Raw genomic sequence first — 18,253 nt, 5'->3', positions numbered from 1 at the left:
ATTACACACATTATTATGTTTACTTGCAATACAAACTTATCTCATTTAAGTAAAATTAGTACTATTTATGTTGATGGAACCTTTAAATGTTGCCCAAAACAATTCACACAATTTTTTACTATTCATGGATTAAAAGATTCAAATAATTATATTCCATTAGTATTTTTTTTACTGCCAGACAAAACTAAAAACACGTATGAACATGCTTTTAAATTTTTAAGAACAGAATTTGATAATCTCCAGTTAAAATTTACACCAAAAACTATTTATGCAGATTTTGAAAAGGCTATACATAATGCCGTATATGCAGTTTGGCCAGAAATAGACTTAAGAGGATGTCGATTTCACTTAGGTCAATCATGGTTGCGTAAAATTCAAGATCTAAAATTGTCCACTTTTTATAGGAATAAAAATTCTGAGATTGGTAGATTTTTAAAGTATATATTTGGATTGCCATTTTTAACACCAGATGAAGTAGGTGATTTTTTTGCGTCCGAAATGATGGGAATCAAACCAGTTGATAGAAAAATAGACTTATTTCTAGATTACTTGGTCGATAATTATATTTCACCTGAATCTACTTTTCCACCTCGTATCTGGGCTGAATTTTCGCATAGTACTTTCCGTACCACAAATAACTGTGAATCATTTCATTCTAAATTCAATGGAATGTTTTATCATGCCCACCCAAATATTTATCAATTTATAGAAGCTTTAAAATATATACAACAAGATTCCTATATCAAATTAAGAAGTACCATAAAACGAAGGAACCCTATATTAGCTAAAGAAGATTTTATTAAAGAAAAAATGTATAAATATAGTTCAGGTCAAATATCACGATTGGAATTTGTAAAAGAAATATCCTTTAAATTCAATCCAATTTCAAATTTTTAAAAATGTATTATATTTTTATTTTGACTATTTAAAAATAGTATATTTATTTTTATATTACAATATGCCTGTTTGACTAACTAACTGTTTAATATTTATTGATTTTTATTATTTATATTATTACGATTAATTATAATTAAATTATGAAGATGTACTCTAATATTATGAATACCTATATTTTTTTGTAAATATTTTATAACAACAATATTATACATATTATATTTTATTATTATTTTAATTCTTCTTTTTTTTTTAACCGGGACGGAATTGGTATGTGTCTTTTTTTTAACCGGGACGGAATTGGTATGTGTCATTTTTTTAACCGGGACGGAATTGGTATAAAAAAAGGTTCTCGGGACGGAACTCAGATGCAGCCGTGTTAAATAGCAAATAATGTATGATTTGAAAAACACGTGATAAATTCGTACGAATTCATTTTGTGAACTGTAATAATTTATCATCGCGATTACCTATAATAATTGTACATAGGTATCATTTATTACTGTTCATTATTTTATTTTAATCCACAAAACAATGCACAAATTATCTAAGACAACAATTTACATAGGTAGTTAAAAATTATTTGTCATCGAATAATGGAAACTACATAATAAAATATGGATACTATGGATGGAACAAAGCTGTCCGCCGCAGGCGTAAATTAGTTTTGTCTCGTGAAATACACGGATTATTTATTATATAGCATCAATTTATTGTTTCAAGTAGTTACGGGAGGGGGGGGCAAACTAGAAGGCCGCTATGAGCTGGAATGCATGTTCTATGTACTTATTTAAAAAAATGAACAATGTTTATGTAGACGATTTTCAACAGTACGTTGCTGCAGGTAGCTGTATAAGTAAATATGTACATTGAAAGTGGCGATATCATCCATTTCGATTATACGCTGTAAGTACGTACCTAACCTATGTGGTTAAGTATATTGTGAGTACACGTCATTATATTATTATATATTAGAAATATTATATACAATGTTCGCGACGTTGACTTGGTGCCAAAGAAATCATGAACATATCGGTTAGGTATCGTGTATTCGTCGAACAGTATAGGCATACCGAGTACATTACGCATACGATTAGGACGAATTCCAAGAAATTTGTCCTTACCACGCGTGAAATATCGCGCATATTATCCTCAAAAACGATCGATTATTATAAATCACGCGGTACGAGTTCACCCTCATAACATGTATTATATAGGTAAGTTATAACGCGACCCCAACCAACAGGATCGTTACATACACACATATATACAATGAGCATTAATACACACAGATTCGAGTGCCCCACGGTGAATGAAGAATAATATAACACTGAACACACAATGATATACGATGAAGTCTTCTTTATATACAGTATAAACCTGTTCGTATGTATTTTTTGATGGGGTGTAATTAATTTACTACCCTCGGGCCTATCGACGTCTAACAACAGGTGTATAATATTATACGTGTTATCCAAACGTATATATTATTATAACGTGCTCGGACGGGGCGTTACTAGGATTCGGTCGGATTTAAGATATCACCTCAACTATTAGATCGTATTATCGTATATAACATCCAAAAGCACCTGTACATATAACATTATAGTAGACATGGGTAGTATATTATCACCGACATTAATTCACTCAGCATTTGGGTTCTATTACGAAAGAAATGTTAATTCGGAAACGTACGTAAATCACAGTTATGTATATGTTATTCCGTTCTCCTACGCTCAATTTATCTAATAAATTATGCTACGTAACAATAATGTACAGCAGTTATATTATAAAACGTTGCAATCATTTTATCGTTACAAGCAAAACCTAAACAAGTAAAAATTCATTATATTGTTGGTTGACGAGAAAATTTAATAAGTTAGAAGTTAGATAATGCTAAAAAATTCAGATATGTACAATATTCCAAAATCTATGCTAACACACAGTGTTATATACACTAAAAAAAAAATAAAACAAAAAAATCGTATGATAAATTAAAAAATTGATATTGTTTGTTCAATAATAACTATCAGTGAATAAATATAATGTAGGTAAGAGATCCAAATAACTATACCATTATAGTTTAAAAAGCATAGTTATTTAAAAGAAAGATTCAATAAAATCCAACTAAATTGAAAAAACGTGTTTTATAATAGAATGGAATTTAGGGTCACTTTTATTAACTACAAAAATTCTGTGCTAAAATCGGTTTTTTAAATATATATATTCTATAGTTTAGAAGCTGAATAGAAAATCATAACAATATACATAGACTAAAACCTTAAGATATTGCACATCATTTTTATGGCAATAGAAAAGCATTGGAATCCAGCATCCCGTAACCATGTCAAGATACCCAAGGACGGCAGTCTTTGAAACAACATCCAGGCCATTTAAAATACACCTATACACATTACTGTACTTCCCGGAAATACGAGCGAGACGAAAATTACTACGACGAAGAAAACTCTGGACGAAGTATAATATACCTGATCAGTATGGTTGGCGGGGGGCAGAAGCGGTTGTTGCTGCTGCTGCTGCTGGTGTTGCTGTTGGTGATGTTGCTGTTGTTGATGTTGCTGGTGAGGTTGTTGCTGTAGTTGCTGCTGTTGTTGAGGCAACGGCGGCGACACGCGTTCCCCGTATTCCCTGTGGTCCATATCCACGCTACAAGACGTCTCCGACCCGTTATAGCATCCTCGGGGGTCGAGGAACACACCGGACGCACACAAACGCTCAATTTTGGATACAAAGACGAAACGGTTTTTATGTATAAAAATATGAAACCGGTACGAAAATGACGGTTACACGATTGCGGACGAACAAATGACTAAGACGGACGCACTCGTCGTACAAATAAAAGTGTACCGCCGAAGGATGAGGCAGAGAGATTTAATCAGAAATAAAAAAAAAAAAACAAACGATAACAACGAAACGTTAATGCAAAAACACGCCGGCGACGTATTCGTCGGTTTTTTTTTTGAATTTTCTAATCGCAGGGTGGTGATGACGGCGACAGCCGACGTCCGATCCGGTGGCTGAACGGTTACGGAATGCGGCGCGCACAGCAACAGGTACGCATACACACGCACACGTTCACGGCGGGAGCGCGCACACTCACACGACAGTGGTTACGACTTACGAGGAGGCTACGACGTCGGTGACTGCGTTTAAGTACGAATAGAACTGCGCGTGCGTGCGATGGTATCACGCGCGTTCGTAAATGCGTACCACACAATAATGAATAATGATATTATAAATTATGTTGTATTATCGTATTGTACGAAATCAGCTTTGGGCCATATCATTAATTATTATGTACGAAATATTGTAATATATTCACGTAAAAAATAAAATATGCACACTGCAACAGGAAATCGAGTTTTGTTTGCGGGGAAAATGCCTCAACTACCACCACCATCATTCCAGCAGACAGGATTTTTTATTTTTCATAATTTTCGGGAGCAGCGCCAATTTCGATATTCTTAATGCCGCGGACCAAACGGCTATAAAATTGGAAATGTCGATGGGTTATTTCCCGGGAGGGGGGAATAGACTTTTATCTATGATATTATTTTGACGTAACACACACGGTATGGCGACGAAAAAAACGGAAAAAGCGGCAGGTAAGTATACGACGTATACGTGCGTATCGTCAGATTTCCAACCGGGAAGGAAGACGGTGGCGCGACCGAGAGGACGCGTACGGACCGCCGGGCGGGGGAGGGATGCGGCCGGAGTCAGTGACTGCGCGCCGCCGCCGTTAACCCCCCCACCACCGGGTTTAGACGGGTGCGCGCGCGCTCTCGCCGGACAACGCACGTACCACAGGGTCCGGTTCCGCCGTGAAGGTTGTCTGCGTGAACATTCAAGGTCTTTCGCCGTAGCTCGCTCCGCCCTACGCCGTTCGGTGAACGAGGAATGCGGTGCCGCGGCACCACTTCCCGGCCGAGACGACGCGTGCACCGCGACGATGTTATATTTATTATAGGTACCTGTGCGGTGCACTTGTCCGACTACTACGACGAATGACGACGACGGTCCATTACGCACTCGGTCCGAACAAACATTAACGACGATCACGAAATAATAACAATAATAATGTGAGCACCCGTCCGTCGGGGGTGGGGGGGGATATTACGTCAGTTTTCTATACGATATTATTATTACACAGACTCTGGTCCTCTGGCTATCATTGTTCTTCTTCTTCTTCGTCGTCGTCGTATTCTTTTCTATAACTTTTCTTCCGAGTAGCGGTAGTATACACACATCGTAACATCTTCGTCCGTCCGCCCCTACCGTAGGCACCAATAAAAAACTTTCGGAAAACCGTACAAAAATACAACAAAGATGCTGTGTATACAAAAAACAACGAACTACTCGTTCGTTCCTCAATGAGTATTATGATGTATACATATTCACGAACCACGGTGGTCGGATTAGGATGATTACTAGAGATTATACCGACCTTTGATATAGAGACAATAGAAATAGAATCTATGTGCAGAACTATCCACTTATTTTTATTCTAAATTATATTTAAATAATAAACTAGTTGGTTTTATTTAATCAAGAGTTTGTGGTATAAGAATAAGACACAAATGACTAACTCGCGAGAGATGTTGAGTTATGATTGGAAATCGTAATTATTATGTAACTGACCACAGGATTTATAGAAGTAATAATATATGTACCTATAACTCTTCGAACGCGCATTTAGACACGATTTATACCAAGGAAAACTACATACTTTGCCATAATATACCCAGCAACGGGACGTAAGACGTCTTAGTCCGGATCAGCGTATATCGCTGTATAAATGACATGTCAAACGCTTATTTTTAAATATACAGATGGCATCTCAGTTTTTATGAATTCGATTATACATTATGATATACTTATGTACGCATACTTCGTCACACGAAAGATGAACGAAATTCGTTTTTAACCTCATTGTCTTTGCAAAATTACGATGTAGGTAAATAATTTATTTTACACGTTAACGCGTAGGCCCCAGGTGATCGCGGTTGTAAATTTTACCAGGCGTCGAATATTAATAAATATTTTAACGGACTATGACGTTCATTCTAGAATGATTCGATAAACCCAACTCGGCTACTGTAAAATACGAGTAGTCATGTAATACGAAATTCATAAACGTAGGTTGTTTACGTGTATATATTACCAGTAAGTACTGCGTATAAAAACCTATAAACAAATATCACCCTCGGGCTTATATTATATAAAACAACAAATAATATTTTATACATACATATATTAAAAAACCAACGTTTTTTGATGTAACATTATAATTTTTTTGTTTGAAATATATATCGCACGATACGAATATTGATTTCACTCGTTATGGACACGGCGTTTTTCGACTGGAAAAATCAACTTGATTATGCCATTATTTACGGGTGTTGGATAAAAGAAACACACACGCTGGGTCATACTATATGATGACGTTGTGAGAGACTGGAGTGGCAACTAGGGTTCATAAACGTTTATAATAAAAAAAAAAAAAATAGCAAAAGCATTATATAGTATATATTTTTTTCGCAATTTATAATTCTTAACAATTTAAGATCTGTATTATTTTTTTCACCAACTCATTTCACGGACAAAGTATTACCAGTTATCATGTACGAGTTGTATTAAAATTATTATACCTATAAGTTTAATTAAAATATAAAAGTCTTAAACATAAAGTACTCGAATTGTTTATGATCTGGAATATAAATGGGCATTGTACACAATAATTTATTATTTTTTAAGCAGAATAAAAATAAAAAAATTACGTAAATTCTATTTTAATATCAACGAAAACATTGCGAGTGAGCGGCTGGCAGCATTGGCAATGGATTATACATTTTAAACCGCTTTTAAAGCAGTATATATAAACCGGTTACTCGCCACTTTTTTAAATATACACAAAATACAAACAACAACTTAAACGTTAAAACTGTTGTTCTGATGGTTCTGCATATTTAAATTTTTAACGGCTACCAAGAAATTATTTTGAACGACAAATTAAAAACATATGATTTACAAGTGACAACAAAACATATTACACTGTTTAATGGAATTTTAGAAGACAAATCAATAGCGTCAAGTCTATTGTCTAATACTCTAGAATAATCGATACATTTATTTAAAACACTTTCAAACCTATCATCGTTAACTAAATAATAATCAGAAAGTAGATAAACTATAATTATTCTAAAATTATTTGTAAGATTAATAGTGATATTTATGTTACAACATCTACTATGTACGTAACAATTTTAATTACAGTAAAATAACTGAAATTTTCACAAAATATAAACGTAACAACGAATTTAATTAAAATTTTTAATAGGTATTGATATGTATCAGTTTTAGTGATAATGGTCTTATATATAAAAAAAAAATAAACAAAAATAATTAATTATCAATCAAAATCACAATAAATAGTTTAAACTATTAAAAACTTTTTAATTCTGACACAAATAGCAAGCATCTGTATATGTTTTGAGGGTGAACAATTTAATATAACCAATATTTTCGATTCAAAATCACCACTGATCGATTCCATTCGTGTAAAATTTTATTATAAGAATACTGTTCTGCGATTGATAATAATATAATATTTTAGATTCATTTTGTAATCGAAATAAATTATTTTAATACAATCAGAATAAACGCTCAGAAATATGCAATATATACTGCATCAATGTATATAGTAATGCGTACACGAAAATAATCAGGCGTAAGTGTTTTAATTTTGTAATATAAGAGAAGTAATAAAAAATAGTTCTAAAAAAATATATTTTTTATATCTTTTATATCAATACTTAACATCACTCCGATTTTAGGTTTTAACCTTAGAAATTTAATACTCACCGTCAATGTTACATCGAAATTTAGTTCAATAATTAGTTTTATTTCTCTTTTTATAAAAGTAGTAAATTTATGTTACAGTAATATAACTTATATAACACGTGAAATGATTCAAATATAAAAGTTTATTTTATACATAAAATATAAATTGTTTATTTTACCTTACATTTTATAAACAATTTTGTAGGATTATTACGCTATTACACTAATGTATAAATACAATACGTCATATCCTAATTACTAATGGATACCAATATTCAAGTTTTCTGGATCACTGAATACATATAAAATCAGTTGTCCAATAAGTTAATTCATTAATAATAATTAAAGCATAAGTCTGGTAGGTACTGTAAGATAACGATAGTATCATAGTGGTTCGATGGGATAAATTCTCAGGAGGCTTAATTCTTCAAATAATTGTTTAATTTATAATTCAACTTTTTAATAGAAAGAAAAATGTATTAAGTAGATATGCATAATGCATATACATATTAACATATAGCTAATAGTATGAATATTGTTTGAGAAGGGATTGCTAAGATTTGGAAGACATTCATTTTTAAATTGAAATTATTTTTGACCAATTATAAAATACAAATTAATATATTAATTAACTAAATTATATTCTAAAGGTTTTGAAACCAAATCACTGATTTTATTAGTATCTGTTATATTGTACACAACACAACTTAAATATTAAACATAACATAATTGTTTCATACATTTTTAGTGCGTCATCTATGGCTAACTCTATTTTTTTTATTGCATCTTATTTTTTAATAAGTGAACATATTAGTCTCACAAAAAAATTGTTAAAATTGTATAAAAAAAAATTAATTAGGTACTTAGAATTACACACCAGTAATGAATATCAAATAAAACAAAACTGACCTTATTGCGCCTATGCCTTCTACTAGACGATGACACAGAGTCCCTTCTACTTCGTTTTCGACTAGATGAACACACAGACGGGGACGGAACAGAATTAAAAGTTTGACTTTTGCTTGGCCACATGAGTTTTTTAAGCAACCCCATTACGATTTTGTATTTAATTATATTCACAAATAATCATTTTAAAAATTATTGTTACAAGACTCAAGGAATACTGAACAATGCCCTATACATACATAAAACCTAATGCGAATTACAGCACTAGTCTAGTCTGACTATATTTACGAAGCCCTTTATGAAAATGATATTCACTAACTAATTACATATCATTTTATTCCCTCGGGTACAATGACATAACTGAGAGGCGTATTCGCTATATAACAGACTGTCATCAATCCAATTAGGTTAATGTTACATTACATACGCAAAATGTCAAAATAGCCACGCGATAACGTAATTTACATATTATATGGGCATATGGCAGAGTACTCACTATTTCTTCCACTGGCTCTTCGAACATTTCTGATCCTTCCTCGTGTTCTCCGACGGGCCGTTGCTGGCATTCCGTGAATGATGGAGGCGGCGTTGACGACCGACTTGAACTTTTACTTCTATTAGGAATAATACAAAGGTATTAAAAATATTGAAAAGTTATAATACACTCAATCATAATCATTTATAATTATGTCGTACGAGAAATAATATTGCAATATTTCGTAAACTCATTATAAAAAAGTAATATGAACTAACAAGGTTATAAAAAATAATTTTTAATTATTGTAGGTAGTTTAAAAAATAAACTTATAATAACATACCATACTATATTTTTAATTTAATATTTATAAATATACACTGTTAAACCAGTGTTTTTCAACTTTTTTTATTCCATACGGCCGAATATCGTAAATTTTAAAATAAATTTATGAGTTTTATTTTTTGGTTATAACTTATAAATACTGAAAATGTAGAATAGTTCAAATAAATAAATACATTTTTTATTAAATTAAATACTAGTATTATTTTTCTAATTAGCGATAGCCGATAGCTTTATTTGTGTTAAATTATTTAAGTTTTATCTCTATTCAATATAAAATTAAGCTGAAAACATTAAAATTAATGAAACAATAATACCACATAATATATAAAATATATTCTTTTATATAATAATAAATTTATTTGTTTTTCCGTGTTTAATTTTTTGTTTAAAACTAATAACAATAATTACAAATAGTTCAATTACAAATGTAATTATTATATTTTTTAACAGCATTACACGCATTTTTTGTTTGAACGGGAAAAAATATAATTTTAAATATAAAAGAATATTATTAACAACGATTAAAAATTATAGAATTTATTAATATTATGTATAATAAATGCGCATCTGCTACGGATTACAGAATGCATACAATTTATTAGTCTAGTCAGTCTAGTCACAGTCATGACAAGTGTTCACTGACTCACTGTTCAATCTCCTGTGATTTTTTTTTATACAACTACATTCTTTTAACCAAGCACTGGTTGTTAAATTTTTTTGTTTAAATACTTTGCCAACAAAATATAATGTGGGAAAACGTTGTGTAATTAATTTAAATAAAAATTATTTTTGAAAATATTTGAAAAAGCATTTTTTACACTTGAAATAAAATATATTATGTGTATAATATAATTATATCTGTGTATGCATACTATGCATATATAGTATGTTTAAGATATCGTTATAGTGTAGAAACTTTTTTTATCTGAACCAACTTTTATTATTTAAAAATAAAACGTATTTAGTCAAAACTGAGTACTGATTGAAGTTTCACCGACTTAAAAAAGCTGAATATGGAAATTATGATAATGTAAAAGTAATAAATAAAACTGATGATAAAACAAAATCATGTGTTGAGCTACATAATTACTTGTTAAAACTAATAATAATAAAAAAAATCATACGTATGTAATATGTAAATATACTTTTATAATATATAGGTACTCGCGTAATTTAATAATAAAATTATACATTATTGATTTTATATATATTATACGTTAAAATCGTAAACGTGATAGCGAGCGGTACTCCAATAATTATGTGTGCGGGATATTAAATAATAAAAAAATAATAATGATTATTGAAAAATGTAAAAAATAAGTACTTACATATGTAGGCTATACGTGAATAACAAACAAATTTTACTTGTATACAATAAATTGGTAACTATTACATGACGTCGCTAGTACACAATCATAAAAAAACTATTTATTCTTAAATCACATAATTCTTATTGTGCTTTTGTATAGTTCCTTAATTAATAATTTTATCGGCTTTTACTTTTTAACATTATTTTAGTACTTTGTACTCAACTTAATTTATTTTAAGTTTTACTTATAACGTCGTAATTGCGCAAAATGTTATCATCAAATAAATATGACAGCTAGATTACCTCATTTGCTGAACAAAGCCAATTAATGTTTGCTAAATAAATATGTAATGAGTATACAACAATTAACAAAAATAAAATGATATCAACTGTAGTTAAAATGTCTATAAATATTTCTTTTAGAGTATCACACGCACCTGTAGTACTAATTTCTTAAACTATTGAAGTATAGGAAATTATTTAGTTTCTTATAAGTTATATAAGACAAGGTAATGTGAAAATTTCTAATGAATATATAGACATTAAAATTTTAGTCCTAAAACATATCGAAATAATTAAACAGAAGACCAAGTTTATATGTAAAGCTCATCTCGTGTACGCATCATATAATACTGTATATTATTTGGTATAATATAAATCATGTGTGAAGTTTATGAGACTTTTATCTCATCGTTTTGAATTTAATGGTAAATCTAAATAGACGCATAAACTGTAGACCGTCCAATAATAATTGCAGTGTTTATATAGGAAAAAAGACTGTAAAATTCTAACGAACCGAGGATAGTGTATTTAGAAATAAAAAAAAACAATAAAATATTAATAAGGTAAGTTATCCATTAAAAAAAAAAAAAAAACGATAAACGATCGCACAACCATTATTAGGACTGCGTATCATGTATAATTGCATATTATATTATACAAGATGATACGTAGGATGTACCGAGCTTTAGTGTTTACGATTATTATACATGGCCGACGGAGAAACCTCACGTTCCCACCTGCAGTGGTAGTACTTTTTATTACGAGTGTACAAAATGCACACCACCGGTGACGGGCCCTACAGTATTGCATCATTGCACTGTAAATAAAGTATAGCACGCAAGACTGATGCAGGTGGGTCAGGTGTGGGCTTCGACTAATACGATCATAAGCTTACTTTGGGCAATCCAGCAAGTGGCACGCGCACATTTTCCGGTAGATCAACAGCGCCGTCGTACAATCCGGGGCCGCCAACAACTGTCCGGAAGCAATCGAAGCTGTCGCGCCCACGACGCTGGAACACCGTTGAGGTCTCCTAGTCCGGTCGCGAACCGGTATAGATCCGTGACGGCAGTCAACAGTGCTATATTGCCACGAAAACGACGGCGACACGGATCGCCTCTTATCGCGATTGTGCACGAACGACATGGCGAATGTAATGATGCAATCGGCGCGATAATGAAATATTAAAAAATATGACCGGTATTGAATCGTATGTTAATAATTATTTAACTAGGTCCATCGTGGGTTTTACATCGTTTCTTCCCGCCCGAAACGACAAACTTTAATTGATCGACCAATCGTCTGGGCCGGACGCATCGCGCATGTGAACAAAATCGATTGTTTGAATATTATTATATTAATATAAAATTTTTATTAAAAACAAGCGAAAACGATGACTATGACAATTCAGAAACAATAATAATTAAACTACGCAATCGGGGAAGCGCACAATTTATGGATCGCAACTCAATTTTAGGTACCACGCGTGCTGTTGCATGAGTTGAGTCGTACTTATCCGTTGTGATTATGGTGAATGTAAGCCGACGTAAGCAGAAGTAGTAGTAGTAGCACTATGGTTGATATAATAGTAGTGCAAGCAGGCTACTCGATTAATACATATGTACGTTATGGCTGTCTAAATATTTACGCCGTTAGAGTGGTTTTTTTTTTTTTTTTTTAATAATGCTTTATCTGTTACGTGCGAGCTCAATAATAATCTTAAAAAATAAACTTTAGACAGTCAAATAATAATACAACAATAAAAATTTAATTAGTATAAACGATACGTATTATAACGATATGATAGAATAATAAAGCACTCAACTATGCGACACTGCGACGCACAGTTTTGCGTGTAAACCGAATGAACGGAGACGCGCGACTGTCAAATATATAGCGTTTATTAATAGTCGTTCCAGCGAGAGCGTCTCCAGGATTTTGGCCGGGTTGCCAAACGGACGCGAACAAACCATATGAAAGAACAATGGATCTTTTGTGGACGTGAAAAAAAAATACACATTGACATAGGATTAAAGTGTAGTAAATATGTTGTAAATATTTCCTTAGTGTGCACTGTACGAGTAGATGACGACAAATCTATTTAACTTCGACCCTTGACCGACACCGAATATCAAATAACATTCTGAACTGTTTGGAATGTAGATTACTACCTAAATCACTTTCAGCGAAAAACAGAATTTAAACATAATAATTGACTGTCAAATCAATAAATTATAATACGCCACAGAAATTAACGTACAAAAAAATGTATTAACTATTAAATTTTTTTTTTTACATTGGAGAATTCATATTATACTCTAAATTGGTGATTAATAATACCAAAATAATGACAATGATACATTATTGAAATATACATAAAAAAAAAAAAACTGTAAATGCATCTAAATTTGATTCGTTTGCGATAACAAATACTATAACATAAAAATTATGGATTTTGATAGGCAGAAATAATTTTTGAGGAGGGGGAAGATCAGATTAGATCCATACTAAACTTTTATAAGGCTTTTCTAGTATTATAAAACCAAAACAAAATTTCTCGCTACCCTCAATTGAATACTAAAAATTATACATTAATTTATTCACATCCATTTTATTTAATGCACTCCTATTTGTGTCTTCATATATGTTAGTAAAGAATTAGAAAATAAATTTAAATAAATATCAAACAAATGAATATACATTTTTATACAAAGGTAAAATATGTACATTAGTTTATTTTTAATATCACTCTCACAAATGTAAAACAGTATAATAATTAAGTTTTTGTTTCAAACAACTAACAAAACTCATTGTCAGATGATTAAACAAGCAGAATTTAAAAAAAAAGTTTTTTCTTCAAAATTGCACAATTTTATTTATCGAAATAACAATAATTCTATTAAATTTAATAAAAAAATAAAATAAAATATAATATAATTAAACTAATAAATATTGTTCTATGGTAACAAGCATTAAAAATATATCAATATAATATTATTTTAAGACCAAATGTTGTTAACAATGCTACTACACCACTGTCCACTATACACTTACTACAAATTAATATAAAATTATATTTGACTTCTCATTTAACAGCCAAACCTTAAACTATCCAAGTTAAGAAAATCTTACACATAACAAAATTTTTTTTTTTTTAATAGTTATAAGTTACCAATACTGGTTAAATTACTAAAATAAAACAATATATTAATACTATTAGTTTAAATATTGAAAAAAGTGAATGTATGATACAAAATTAATCTTTCTTTACTAAATATTTTAATATATCTAATTTAATAGATTGATTACAAAATGATAGATGAGTTTTGATTAATATGTAGATTAAGACAAAATATTTTGTGCTGACATCCTTTTAATATTTGTCATTATAGAAAAAAATAAATCATAACAAAACTCATAATTTTGTATTTATAAATACTAGAATAAACTGAAATCTATTAAAAAAATATTTTCATTGTTGATTTTTTTTTATAGTTCATATTTTTGTTTTAGCTGACATATATATTACAATGATATATAAACGTTGTGATACCACCATATCAGCTAGGTACTGATAATTTTCGCTTGGCTACAAATTTTTGTAAAGTAAGACAATAAACTAAATATATAAATTAAGGAACATATGTTTTTTACGACTTTCTTATTTTTTCTATTGTTTATACTAAAAATTTAAGCTATAAATAAAAATTAAAAAACATAAGTTCATAGACACTATTATTAGTTACTATTGGTATTATAACTAAAATATAGTATTAACTACTAGCAAATCTAAAAGTTTAAACAAAGAAATCACTTTTAATTAATAAATATGCTATTTTTATAAACAATAATGTTAGTAGTTTGTGATTATGTAGAAATTTGTTTTTGCTTTTAATTCCGTTTTAACATAACATATTACCTACTATTACTAAATAAAGTGAAAAAAACCACCTCAGGGGATTACCAACACCAACTACAGTGTAATTCTTCAAGTGAGTTGTGTAATTGTTTTTTTATGTGTGTTAAATATAATTCAGAATATCGTTTTACAATAATTTGAAGATTTTGGTTATTAGTTATTTACATTTATTCATATAAACGGTACCTTATAATGCATCTTTAATACAAAAATATATAAGTGTATATATTTCCATGTATATGTATATGTTGTAAAAATCTATAAAAGGATCAAATTTGCTGTCAAAAAAAAAAAAAAAAAATGTTGGGAATCTTTGACTTAGATTCTAAAGAAACAAACAGAAATTTTAACAATTTTTCAATAATCCTAGCTTCAACACTTCACCATATTATTTAAATAAATATTACATAACCATATACACCCTAGTACCCTATATCATCATGACTAAATTAAACAACAGCAGATATCTTTTTAATTTTACAATGAAAAAATTCTATTTACAAGAGTCAATTTATAAAAGAGTAAAATTAAATAAATGATTAATAGGTATATACCTACATTATATAAAATTAATTAAAAATATAGTTAAATTTATTAAGCTTATAAGAAAAAATTGTAACTATAAAAAATATAATGGGTTTATTTAATTAGTGAAATAATCTAAAATTTTGAATGAACTAAAATTATACTCTATATAGATTAAGAATGTAATTGTGCAGAAACCAGCTTATGTTTGTGTTGGTCAGACAATACTTATCCCTCATCATTACAAAGTTTAGCATCTATATACCTGAGTATCTTAGATTGAATAGAATAGTAAAAGTAAAAATGTAATTTTAAACCTTGTCACTTTTTACTTTGTTAATTGTTGTTTTAAACTTATGACTTTTGAACATGAACAAAAAAAATATTTTAACCTATTGATTTTTAAATGCTTTAAAAATATTCTCAAATACCTAGATAATTAGTTATAATTTCAATGATAAATCATACAAGGTTATAATTAAATCAATGTATGTAAAAGAAAATACCTATAATCATAAATGCCCATTTAAGTATAATTGATATAATATATTATTATAAATTTAAATTTATCTCTACAATTATAATTAAAATCTATAAGATAACATCCTTGTTATTGACATACACAATGAATAGTGATATACAAATAATTATTATCAATGAGAAAACAATAAAACAATATGTCATTCATATAGATATTATTCTTTGCCCATTTAGATCGTCAGTTGATGCCAATATAAATTAGAGGCCATCATGTCATTTTAAACTACTGACAAAGTGACAAGTGATATTTACTATGTTAGTTGTCAATATTATTCTTAGTAATCTCATTATAAACAAATTTATGTATTTATTTTTATTTCCATAAGGTTTACTGATTTTATTTTTTTTATTATTTATTAGAACATGAATCTAATAGTTTAACTTTAATAATTTAATATTCATTTATACATGCATAAAAATAGTACCATTATAGGGATAGATATAGATATGGTCATTATTGTAACTTAAGTAATTGATATGATATGACATGTTAAAAAATATGTATATAGAAACGGTAGTTAATTTAACTAGGTAAAAATTAATTAGTTGAATGAAAGAAAACATAAAAATACTATGATTTGACAACCTAGAAAAAAACTATTTTATCCTTTTATTTTTTTATATACATATTACTCTAAATTATTATTATAATAAAATACATAAAAAATTAAAATAATATTATACAGCTGAACTTGGTTATCTCAAACTTCTTTAACTTGAAATTGTCGATACTTCAAACTTTTTCTCATGCCCCTAGAATTTCCAATTTAAACAATGTGAAAAAATCTTGTTCAACTAGAAAATTTTCATGGATAATTCGAAGTTTTAAGTTTTATTAATATTATAAAATTGTGATATTTCCCTCATGTATCTATGTGTATATTTTAATATCGAAAATAAGGTCATTACTCATTAGTGTTATAGTTACCGATAAGTGGTTTAGAATGATTCACTACAAACACTGCAATCAACAGCAAAACTCAAACAAAAATAAATACCTTTTTTAAATAATTTTCTAACCTCATTTTGTTTATACATACATACCTTTTAAAACTACATATACATAATTCATTTATAAATACATAGGTAATAAATATTTTTCAATACATTACTTTATTTATAATAAATACATAAAAATGAATATATTTTGTATTGTTTTAATAAATTTTAATTAGTATAGCTCAAAATTTCTTCGGGGCTCCTTTAATTTCGAAATAACCAAGTTCGACTGTAGTTTAGTGACATAACTCACTTGTTGTCTGAGATCTTCTTTCCACCAACGCTTTCTTCTTGGTCGTCCGAATCGATGTAATGCATTTCTTCGTTCTTAACCATAATTACTACTTATTTATGTTTCCGTTCACGTAAAATGCAATATTTTTAAATAATACGTAAAACAAATACAACGAAACGTAATGAGTATTAGGACTATCGTTCAATAATCGTTAACGAACGACGATGATAGTCCATGTCTCATGATGTCCTACTTACGTGTTTTGGCAAAGCGATAAATTAAACGAACACAACACGATTTTAACGATAAACTCGTCGAATTCAAAATAAATCATATCAACACACGAGTTAAAACGAAATGTTTCTGAACTCGAACAAACGATGTGAATAATAATAATGTTAATATCTACGTCGCCCACAATCAGTAATAATATTATTATTATTTGTTATTATTAAACTAAAACGAAACCACTTCCGATACAGACGTACATGTAAACAAAACAAATCACACTATCTTGTGTCTCGTGTCTCGTATTATCTAAGAACGTTCACGTTTTTAACGCTCTTAACAAGGGTCAAAGAGATCGCAGTGGATTTGATAACCTTACAGCGGTATCTCAGATAATGTTACCACAGAAAAATATTTAATATAATCCATTCTGTGATGTTACCGCCATCCGTGTTATCACTAAACTATTTGTCAATAATCAATATAATGAAAAATGAAAATTGAGACTGAATCTTCATTGACTCTTGAGAGTTTTCATTTATTTTATTATTAATTAATTGCGCGTGAATGTATCATAGGCATATTAATACTTACTTATAATATGTCTATGGTATTCACCCATTAAACCCATCAAAAATATCCTTACATTTTAGTTATCTATTTACCTTTCACTTTTTAATTTTTTACTATTCATTTTTTTAAATCTTCTTTATTTTTTGTGGTGTTAGTAGT

At 29.4% G+C, this 18,253-nt stretch overlaps 1 protein-coding gene across 5 annotated transcripts in view; it reads right to left on the bottom strand.

Annotated features, from left to right (window-relative positions):
* LOC112603700 (tight junction protein ZO-2) overlaps positions 1–17,740 on the bottom strand; it is a 40,133-nt gene extending 22,393 nt beyond the window's left edge. The window contains exons 1-2 of one of the 5 annotated variants that reach the window (XM_025352396.1): positions 17,312–17,740; positions 9,161–9,278 (exon numbers count right to left, since the gene is read on the bottom strand). In XM_025352396.1, coding sequence (XP_025208181.1) covers positions 9,161–9,278; positions 17,312–17,394 — 201 coding nt within the window. In that variant the 5' untranslated portion in view covers positions 17,395–17,740. Of the gene's footprint in view, positions 1–3,383; positions 4,288–8,667; positions 8,892–9,160; positions 9,279–11,970; positions 12,421–17,311 lie in introns of those variants that run through there. The other 4 variants (XM_025352395.1, XM_025352394.1, XM_025352398.1 and 1 more) reach the window with 4 other exon arrangements.
* Between the last annotated feature and the right edge of the window lie 513 nt (positions 17,741–18,253).

The sequence above is a fragment of the Melanaphis sacchari genome, unplaced genomic scaffold (assembly GCF_002803265.2).
Source record: "Melanaphis sacchari strain LSU unplaced genomic scaffold, SCAv2.0 Contig10_pilon_pilon, whole genome shotgun sequence".
Classification (NCBI taxonomy): domain Eukaryota; kingdom Metazoa; phylum Arthropoda; class Insecta; order Hemiptera; family Aphididae; genus Melanaphis; species Melanaphis sacchari.
The sequence above is the reverse complement of the archived record's forward strand: the minus strand, read 5'-3'. Positions and strand labels throughout refer to the sequence as shown.